Below are 10,898 nucleotides of genomic sequence, written 5' to 3' on the forward strand. Positions count from 1 at the left end.
CGCAGCCCCCCTGGGGGGAGCCCGGGCGGAAGCATCGCCTGCTGGCCCAGCTGGCCGCAGAGCTGGGCCACGCTGTGCCCAACTCGCGGCTGCACCAGCTGCGCCGCGCCGGGGACGTGCTGGGTTTCTATCGCACCCCCGTGAAGGACGGGACCAAGCTCGATGAACTCGCAGCCGCAGAGCTTCCCCCGAACCTGAAAATCATCCGGCAGCAGTGAGTCCCCGTGGAGCGTCCCCGTGCCTGGCTTGTGCTGCAGGGCAGCAGCAGAGCCCTCCCGCTGGGGTGAGGTCTGTGAATTTCATTAATAAAGGTTCACTGAAATCTCTTCACCCCGTAATGGTGAAGTCTCCAACAGCCCTATAAAATCAGCTGCCATCGAGGCATCTTGTTGAATTCTCCAATGTCTGTTAAGGGCCCCATCTTTTAAGTTCTTTGGATGTTAGTTTTTCTTACAAGTTGGCTGTGTGTTTAATTGTTCTTCCTGTCTTTAACTGATGATGCAGGTCTGCTTTTAATCAGGAGGCAAGCAGGGAAGTCAGGAGGACAAGAAAATAAATGCAACAGTGTGAGAAATGCATGGTACTTTATGAGTGTTTTCTATGACAGAAATTGTTTCCACTGAGATTGAGAGTCTGTGTGTGTGATCTTTCTGGGAATAGTCCAAAAATGTCCTGGTTGTAGCACTCTGTGCCCTGAACCCTTGCTCCCCTGCTTTCTTTCAGCGTGTAGATGCCTGAAGCGCACTTAGGCACTGCTGCATTTGTGTGTTACAGTGCTCAGTTTCTTAACTGAGCAACTTCTCAAGTGCTGCTTTCTTCTCAAAAGCTCTGAAGAAATTGAAGGAACCCTTTATTTTCTCCTTTTGACTCTTGGAGAATTACAGAACAGTATGAGTGTACACCTACATGTTCCACTGCAGGGTGAACTGGGGTAAGTGAACGTGGAAAGCTGAATGTTCACAAATCCCTCCCCTGTAGCTTATAGGAAACCACAGCTTGACAAATGGCTGACTCTTGTCAGCTTCTTGGCTTCAAAGGCTATTTGGGAGCAATGAATTGGAAGTTATTTTTTCATGAAATTATGTCTTCCCATCAGAAACAGAGATACTTGCACCTCCTTGTTTCCTCTTAACACTCATCTAAGAAAACACTTTCAGTGGTAGGTGCACTTCGTGCTCATTCCCCCTTCTGTGTCTCTCCCAGGATGTAACTTTGACAGCTCATGTAACGTGATCAGAAGAGTGAAAAGCTTGTCTTGTGTTTTGCTGTCTGACTTGAGTCAAATTGCCATTTGCCTGATCTCAGACATATCAGTCCCTTGGAAGTGCAGACCTCATGCTTCCATCAGCACAGGCAGCTGCAGGGACTGGACTACAAGGGAAGAGGATCAGACATGGGCATTGGAGATGCAAAACATTTAACTGCTTGTAACAAGCTGAAAAAGCAGAAATCTGAAATGACCTCAAAGTCTTGCACACAGTGCCTGTGCTGTGGAAGGGCAAGGCTTCTAGGTGCTTAATCACTTTATCCCTGGGCTTTCAAAGGTTTGTCACTTCAACTGAATTGAATTATAAACAAATAAATAAACATCCATGCATCTTTGTTTGTTTTAGGCCAAACCAGTAGTGAAGATCTGAAGAAAGTGTGAAAAAGCTAGCTTGGGAGGGTATTTCTTAACAAAATGATTCAGAACAGATTTTTCCCTCTGGAGTTTTGATTACAGCTGTAGTGAGGGACCCAGAACACTTACCAAAAGCTCCTTATGGTCACAGAAAGCATGGCCCAAGTCTGATCCTTGTATTCCCACGCCAGAAGCAGACATCAGTAGACTCAGAAGAAGGAAGAAACACCACAAGACCAGACACAGACATTCCAGATTTTCTCACAGGCAAATGAAAGACTGGCTCATGTGTTTGCTTTTTTGATAATTTTTTTTTTTGCTTCTGTTTTGGAAAAAATATACAAAAAAAAAAGCCAAGAAGAACCAACATGGAAATGTGAGGTAAACATCCCAGTAAAAGTACAGAGGCTCCATTCTTTAAAGGAGACACACAGCAGTTATCACCATGCTAGAAGAATGAGATGCAGGAAAATCCTAGAAACAGTGAAAAATCATTTAATGAAGCCTTTGCCCCAGTTCTAGCCATTGCAAATGGGCTTTTTTTTTTTATGTTGTTCTTCCCATCCCCAACCCATACTTAATTGTCTTTATAATGCTTAGACAAAGTTGTTAAATTGTAAAATAGCAGTTTTGATATAAATTCTGGTTGGCAGAATTTACAAAAAAAATGCAGACTGCTATTACAGACTCAGCTTGCTTTCTTGCTTTCTCTGTCTTTCTGTCTTCTTTTTTTTTTGTTTGTTTTTGACTTGTCAAAGCCCCTCAGAAAAAAAATACACTTTGGGCAGCAAAGCTGGCTTCTTGGCTATGCCAATCTGAATGCCAAGGAATGCTGCCCCCTGTGAAGGAGTGGTGTCACTTTTCCTTTGCACCAGTGTCACTAGTTACCCCACAAATCTATGATGAAGTGATGAAACACTTAGAGCGCAGCCTCAGCCCCACAGTGGTGGCTGTATATCCCCATAGTCAATTCCTGAAGCCAGGTTTCACTGGGAGCTTCAGCTGGGCCTCAGGGAGGAATGAGGGTCTAGGGAGATGATATAGTCAGCTCACATGCTATCAGCTACTACTATAAATTTTGACATCCAGTCTGTCTATACTGCAGGCCAAGGATGTTGTTTTAGTTATTCTTCAATAACTGGCACAATCACCCACACCAAAGCAATCAGGCTTTGATTCAGTGAGGTGCTTAAGGACATGCTTCTAGTCTGGAAACTGGGTGGTAACTGAAGTCCATTAATTCCTAGGGAACACTTAAGTAGCTCACTGAATCAAGGATGGATTTTTGTTTCTTGTTGATAGTATCATTCAGGTTAGATTCCTGATCACCATTATTTTAATATGAATTAAATATATGCAATTACTTCAGATCCATGCTGAGTTTACTCAGGTGAGAATCTGACCCAGCACTTCTTATGGTAAGAAAAGGTAAAAGTGATTTTTTTTCCCCCCAAGATATATAAATTCAAAACTGAGAAGAAAAAAATTTGTGTACAAATATCACATAACAACATCAACAATTCCATAGATGTAGTTCCTCAGTGCACACTTTAAACAAGAAAAGGGTTTTTTTTGTTCTTTTTCCGTTTTGCTTTTAAAGTCTGGCATAATAATATTAAAGCTGACAAAAAATCAGGGCAAGCTACATCACTTCCTCATACAAAAAAAGTACAAAACATTAGCCTCTAACTAGACATAACATAATACTGGTCATCACAGTTAGACATTTAGTAACTGTGTGTCTTGGAGTATTTTACTGGAGGGTAGTAAAAAATAGCTTCGGCTGCCGATCTTCCATCTCAGGTTACTTCAGTCATAGAGGCAGAGTGATTCTGCAAAGAGGAAAAGGCAAACACGTGAATGTTTGTATACAGCAGTCTGGCACTGATGCACCCTAGTGTGCAAAAGCAACAGGAAAAACCCTTGCTCATAAAACATGCGTTGTAGGTGTATGGTCATTAATTATAATTTAAGAAAAATTATCTAGTTGATTTCTAGTGGACATCAATAGTTAAAGTCTAGTCCCTACCTGCACTTCACAGTCCAGTAGCTATAAGCAGCTGACCAGACAAAATTTTTCTCACAGTCCATGAATATTTTCACCTGCTCAGCCCTTCTGTCATATACAACACAATGTGGATATATAAGTAGCACTTAGTTTCTGGACTATAAATCCATAAAGAAAACATCTAATGCACACAGTTCTGCAGATTTAGTGGAAAGTCTTCCAGTAAATCTTTGCCTAATCAAAATTGACTCTTCAATTAAGCCAAGTATTTCCGGACATAAGTGTTTTTCCATTTTTTTTTTTTTTAATTCCTCTTTTCAGTTTATTTCACAAATTGTTTAATGAAAGTTGCTATTGATCTTGCCACACATCGTGTGTAGAGGAATGACAGGCCATCTAATAAAGAAAGTACAATTTAAAGAACAAATAAATACGGTGTATTTCAGATAACTCATAAACTACAATTTCTCCTTGTTCCCAGAATTTCTTGGCAGGTTGCATTGACTTGTCTGTTTTGAAAGGACTGGTTACAATGCAGTTATGCCAACACAAGTATTTGAAGTTAGTAGTTTTAACAGAAACACCATCAGTATTGATGTTCCCACTAGTTGTTTTTTGCAGGCTTGAAAGAAGGCTATTAGTTTATCTTCTGATGACTTAGAGATAGAAAAAAGTATATGATTTCTTCTTATTATAGAAGATACTAAACAGTAATAAGGATAAAAAGCCTAATCTCTAATATTTTTTGGGACAGAATGGTTTATCTTCAGGAAAGACTAAATCCCTCATATATGCCAGAAGTTTTCCAGAATGTAATTAGGCAGAATTATTTTTACTTTTCTCTCAGTTTTCTATTCTTCTAAGCAAAAGTTTGTGAGGCATGTGAAATCCTACTTCTTTAGCTGTGGATGTGTATGGGGGCAGAAGATCTACAGTATTTGATGGTTTCAGGGATAAATGCCTTAACACAAACTGCCGTGATGCAGATTCACTCTGTTCAATGCGCTTGAAGTGAGGCATGTGTAGTTAGGTACAAAACAACTTTTTACTCTGCTGCAACAGAAAATATGCTTGGTGATGGTCTGGCTAAGAGGATGTACACTACCTGTGCACTCAGTGTCTCCAGAGGACTTTCCACTCTTGGAAAAGCCATTAGTGGCATTCCTCGTGGGTCTTCAGGCTTCGGTTTAGAAGGAGCTGCATGACTGCCCTTAAAGTTATGGACAACACATATCCCCTGTGTAATGCAGAAAAAAACCAGAGTGAGGTCAGTGTGTTCCATCCTCAGGAAAAACCTGGAGGGGAAATTACCATGGGGGTCACAACTGCCAGTTTTTGCAAAGAATTTAACATGGATTTGGGTTGAAGGCATCATCTGTCTCAGCCTTGGGCTGCAGTGTGCTTACTGACACGGCTGGGCGCAATGACGGCCTTGGTGACGGACCATTCTCAGCCTTCTTACATTTTACACTGGACACAGCAGAGACCCCTATGTATGCTTTATCATCCCAGAACCACAGGCTACCCGAATGATGTCCTTTACTGGCCTAATACTCCCTTCCGACTCTGACTTTGTCACTTCCAAGCAGTGAACACAGTTCCGTGGATGGCTGGATTTCCCTCACATCTGGATGACACCATTTAGCACCATTCCTGCAACGCTTCCAGCACCACTGCTGTGGTGTTAATCCCACAAACCACTCGCTCATGCATGACCAGACTCACAGCATCCACACGATGATGGTGATGCCAATAAGTAACCATGTATGGCAGTGTGTGGCTTGAGGACATGGAAAAAAAAAGGTACACAGTTTGCTGATGGAGTGATTCCTACAGCCAGCTCCTTGCTGGCTCTTCCCCTTCACTGCCATAGACCTGAGAAAGAAGCAGGCTGCAGCCTGAGTGGGTCCTGTGCTAGCAGGATCTGTGCCAGGGATCTGACAGCACCCCTCTGGGGAGACCCCTTCCACCACTCTGAAATTCAGCTTGTGACACCTGCAGGGTGCCAGAAGGTCTGCAAGGCCAAAATGCTTCTGGGGACAGGCTGTCACTGCCACCAACAGGCACTGGGAGCACAGACAGATTGCCCTGGCCTGATAGATGGGGCAACTGCCTCTTAAATTGCATGGGCAAGATGTGAAGTGCCATTCCCAGTGGGAACCAGACAAATTATTCACATAAAAGTCAAGGAGATTCAGGTCAGAGGCTGTAGACATGTTTTTATCTGAAGAGAGCAGAGGACTAAATGACACTTGAAGGTTTGTTGTTGTTGCTGTTTTAAGTACAGAATAGAAAAATAAATCAGTGACAGGACAATAGAGATTTAAGAGATCTTTGAAACCTAATCCTTCCTGATGATGGGGATAAAGTGTCTGTTGCTATGAAGTGGATACTTTTGAAGCATATTTTGATTAAATGGAACCAGGCACATTTCTTGGTAATAGTGAGAATGACCTGGACTGCTTGCTGCGTGCATAAATCCTCAGCAAGAGACCTCTCACCAAACAAAACACTTAAACTACACAGCCCACAGGAGAGCTAGTTACACTCAGAGTCCGGAGAGATGCTCTTCACAGATTCTGCAGGAAGGCCTTTGATATATTTCAACGCGTTTGGTTATCCTGTGAGGGGGGGAAGGATTTCAGCTTGACTCTAAAAGCTGCAAAGTGGGGTGGTTTTGTCTCCAAAGGAGTTCATCCTGACCTTCCCTTCTATTGCACTTCTTTTATGGTCTGAGCACACATCACAGCTCAGAGCCCCAACCTCACATTTCACGCCCTGAACCTCACATTTTTGCCAGATACAAGGCACACAGAGGGGTTTTGCAACAGAAGTGTCCCAGAGAAGGAGTCTCAAGCAAGCCCTCCTTTTGAAATTGAAATCTACACCACCTTTTGCAGCATTTTCCAGAACAGATCAAGTAGGAACATGTGGAGTAATTAAAATAATTGAAATATATAAAACGTACAAATGCTACCATACTAGACTTATCCGTTAGTATGAACCTGATTTCATATTAGGATTTTCTCTGATAATACATTTAGTTAGATGGGGCTAGAATTAGATCTTGCAGTCTACAAGCAATTAGCAAATTTTTTTTTTCATTTTTTTTTAATCATGGTGTTTTTAAAAGGAATACAGAAGGACTGATGGACTTACCAGAAACAAGGCTACAGCAGTCCCCAGGATGAAGCCTGCAATCACGTCCGAACAGTGGTTTCGATACTCAGACACTCGATTTAGCCCAGTAAGGAAGGCAGCACACAGAGTTCCCAAACACAGCACGGGCTTGGCTAGCCTGCTACTCTTCGTTTTAATTGTGCTTGTGATGTACATCTGGAAGAAAGGGAAAGCCAAAAATAAAAAGGGGCTTCACCAGAAATGCATCTTTCCCACCCGGACAAATCCTAAATCAGCAAGAATGTGACAAACCCTCTCATTCATTAAAGAAAAAGGCATTGGAAAATGGAGGAAGAGATTTAAAGTCATTCACAGAACATTTTTAGGAGAACAAAACCAATACTGTCAAATGATGGAAAATATCCCCTTGCATTTACATACTTGACCTTTTCTGAGCAGGTATGCACAGGCTCAGCTTTGCTGATTTTGTGCAAGTACTGGCTCGAGTGGTGGCTAACATGTGCTCTGAATGCACATGACTAAATGTTTGCAAAGGGAGTCAGGAATTCATGCTTATACTCCTGCAGAAACTGTAATGTGCAGATGTAGTGCTTAGAATCTGTACGAACTAACTGCTCCAGTTTCCTGGATGGTATTAAGTTTAAGGAACAGAGAACATTGAGAGAAACCATTCCAGCCATTTTCCCTGCAAGATGAAAGGAAACACAGTATGAGAGAGGTTTCTTTCAAAACAGTGGATTTTGAGAATGTGATTCTGGAGCATGAAGTTTCACTATTTTCCAAATATTTTTTAATGAACCCCACATGTTTCTGGCAGTTTGTTGTTGTTTTTCTTGGTTTGGTTTTTTTTTTTTTTTTAAATACATTCTTGACAGGGAGTAAAAACATGTGGGTCACAGTTAGCAGCCAGTCCTTAATTCCAGAGCTACAAAATAACAATGATCAAGCAAACTGAGCCTGATGGCAAAGCAATTAATTAAAATCCTTCTCAGCCAACAAGTATGTAAGCCTCCATGATTTCCAAAGCTTTGATAATTTGAGATGTTCCTGCTTGCTTTGCTTTTCACACCTGAACCTGACTGCAGCAGATGCCTTATGACAGCTAACAGTGAGCACTAGGCGGCAACCTTGCCCCAGCCTTGTCTGGCAGGTTGAGCTGCACCTACCACCAAAACTCACGTTAAGGTTCTTTGGAAACAACAGGAAAAAAATAAAACCACTGCCACTGCGTGAATAATTACCACCCACCCTTTCACCCTGTGCACTCCTTCTAGTCAATTCAATCGAGCAATAGGGAGCCAGATTGCTTTCCTGTTCCCCACCGAAGCACGACTGCTGTTTGCAGCGTCCGAAGGAAAACCCATCACTTCTGTAAAGTAAGAATGCAGTCCTGCTGCAACAGCTGTGAACTCCAGCTGCAGGGAACAACCCACACAGGCTTGTTTCCTTACAGGTATGAGATGAAGCTGGATCTTTGGGTTCTCTTTGTCACAGATAGGAAGTATCTGTACTTGTACGTGTTTCACACGTCTCGGCAAGAAAATGTAAACTTGTAGTAAAAAGAATATTTTTAGCAATGAGTGTAATCAACCACGCAAACAGATTGCTGAGGGAAATCTGTTAAACCCCCGTGAGGAGGGTTTTAAACAAGACAAACTGTTTCCCCAGAGGGCGGGCTCCAGTTCATCCCTAAGTCACGCACTGAGTTCAGAAATAACTGGGAGAGCTTCTCCATTCTGATCAGACTTCCCAATCACTGCAGCTTGTTCTTTATTGTCCAGGCCCAAAAGCCAAGATATTTTTTAGGATTCTCACAGTGCCTACCCACCTTTAGAGCATGGTTTCAGAGTTTTGTGCAAGAGACCAAAATCTCAGTGAAAGACACTTACATATGGTTTCCGACATAGAGCAAATGTTCTTGAAAATTTCCCACAATGCTATTCATAGTGTAAATTTATTTACAAACTCTAAATGTCAAAACCAGGGAGGAGGAGGAGGAAAGAAGTGAATATACAAACATGTGTAGAACATATTAAAAAATAAACTACACGTGATTTAACTGTACAATTTATCTCCTCAGCTTCTTCGCTGTGATCTTATCAGTACACTCAACTAGTGTATTTAGCAATATGCAGTGTGTGACAGCAGCATTTATTGCATGTGATTCCTCTCCCATTTTTTTCAGAGAGACAAAATCATAGACAAGGAGGCTTTTTTGTCTGCAAGTTTAAAATAGACATATACTTATATTTTTATATATATATGCAAATACATGCATATATTTAGAACACATGTTATATTTATAATGAGAAAGGCAGTGGAAGAAATCTGTCTTGACCCTTCAGCAGAAAGTAAGGAGATTTGTGACAGTTTATTTCCCTTAGAAAGTTCAAAATTTCATACCAATATTGCAAAAGTCTATGTCCTAGAAGTTTTACAGACAATCTTTTCTTTTACCATAGAGATTCCTACAGTAAAAGAGAAGCAGAGCCTTTGACAATGATGCTCAGTGCAGCTGCTCAAGTGCCAAGGCCTTGAATTGATCACAGCTGCAGAAGGTATTTGCTGTGGTCTTCTCTGCTATTCAGCATTTCCAAATGTTGGAGGACTCGTGCCCAGGTGTAGAGACCCAGAGAAGCTCACTACAGTCATGGGATGGATTGTGGTGGTGCATCTCTTTCCCCCTCCCATGGCTGCACTCTGATCTGAAAAGTACTCATTAAGCTTTGGCCTTGGCAAACAGCAGCTTGACTAAGCCTCTCTTGAGCTTATCAGAAGCACTGCCTGTTCCCAGGAACTAACAGGTGTCTGAGGGGGACCTGTTTTTTAACGAACAGCCTTGGAAAATTATTTTTCTTGCCTGAATAACAGTCTAAGTGGAATCATATTTTTGTTGCTGAACTTTCAAAGAAAATTACTGATTCAGGTGGCAGCCAGGATAGAAAACTACCATAATTAAAGCCCACTCTTTTGGGACACCCTAAAGAAGGGTCCAAAGTGAGATCTTTTTGAGTGCTTGATTCCCCAAAGATAAGGGGGTAATGTGGATGTCTCAAACACTGATAACCAGATGGCTGTGGAGCCAACCAAGGACTGTTGGAAATAACAGACAAGAATTGTTGGTAATAACCAAGGACTGTTGTTATTAACACGGCCATGAGAAAGATCAAGTTTTGGCTGGAGAAGGGGGGCCAGGCAGAGATAGGGTATTTTTCTGTGACAAACAACCACAACATAGCACAGGAAATGGGTATGGGCTATAGGGTGGGATTAAGACTACCCAAGACCAAGACTGCATATGAAAATTAATTGTCATAGAAAGTGAGAAACCCATCTTTGGGGTGGGGAAACCTGCCCATAAAAAGGTATCCTCCCAAGCCCAGGCAGTGCCCCCAGGACCCTGGACATCTCATGGGCTGGGCCAATGCAGGTGGATCAATGCTGAAACTAGGATTGACATCCCATCATCTGGATTGATACTGGAACATGGAACAGTGATCCCTTTTTCCAGCCATTTCTTTTTCCTTGGAAAAGGAACTTAAATTCCTATGTTTCTAAGTGCACAGCAGCTTGCACTGTGCACTTGGACTGCCATCTCTTCCTGGGATCATTCTGGAAGACTGATAAAACTTCTTTAGATGACATTCTTATTTTTTTATAAATATGGAAGCCAGGGCCTTTTCTCTTTCCCCTGCTTTAGGCATACAAGATTCATTTCCACCTGCAGAGATCACAGAAGTGATGCTCTGGGTTCTCCTCAGCTTCTTTAGCAGGTGACAAAGAAAAGTCCAGTTGATTAAATAGAAACCCCAGATTATTAAAAAACAAAAGACAAACACCCAAAACCCACAAAGCCAAATCAGTCACAGTGGGAGTGTTTTCAGTAGCAGAGCAATGAACAAGTGAGTACAGAGACACCTGCACAGAATACTTGAGGTTCAGCGAAGGGAGGAGACTCCCAGATCTCAACAGACATTTATAAAATGAAAACCAGTGTCTGTGCTGATTCCATTCTTCTGCCTCCTCACCTTGTACCTGTTTTATTTTTCTTGCTCCATGGCTCAATTCTCCAGCTTTATGAAAAACACAGCTATTTTTAAGCAAATAACCTGTGTTTTATGTTCAGCA

At 41.9% G+C, this 10,898-nt stretch overlaps 1 protein-coding gene across 2 annotated transcripts in view; it reads right to left on the reverse strand.

Moving 5' to 3' along the window:
• Positions 1-1,912: 1,912 nt before the first annotated feature.
• PLPPR1 (phospholipid phosphatase related 1) overlaps positions 1,913-10,898 on the reverse strand; it is an 83,550-nt gene continuing 74,564 nt past the window's right edge. For both annotated transcript variants that reach the window (XM_008635553.2, XM_017736649.1), the window contains exons 6-8: positions 6,789-6,965; positions 4,735-4,866; positions 1,913-3,453 (exon numbers count right to left, since the gene is read on the reverse strand). In XM_008635553.2, the coding sequence (XP_008633775.1) occupies positions 3,421-3,453; positions 4,735-4,866; positions 6,789-6,965 (342 nt within the window). In that variant the 3' untranslated portion in view covers positions 1,913-3,420. The remainder of the gene's footprint in view (positions 3,454-4,734; positions 4,867-6,788; positions 6,966-10,898) is intronic.

Source organism: Corvus brachyrhynchos, unplaced genomic scaffold (assembly GCF_000691975.1).
Source record: "Corvus brachyrhynchos isolate BGI_N302 unplaced genomic scaffold, ASM69197v1 scaffold216, whole genome shotgun sequence".
NCBI lineage: Eukaryota > Metazoa > Chordata > Aves > Passeriformes > Corvidae > Corvus > Corvus brachyrhynchos.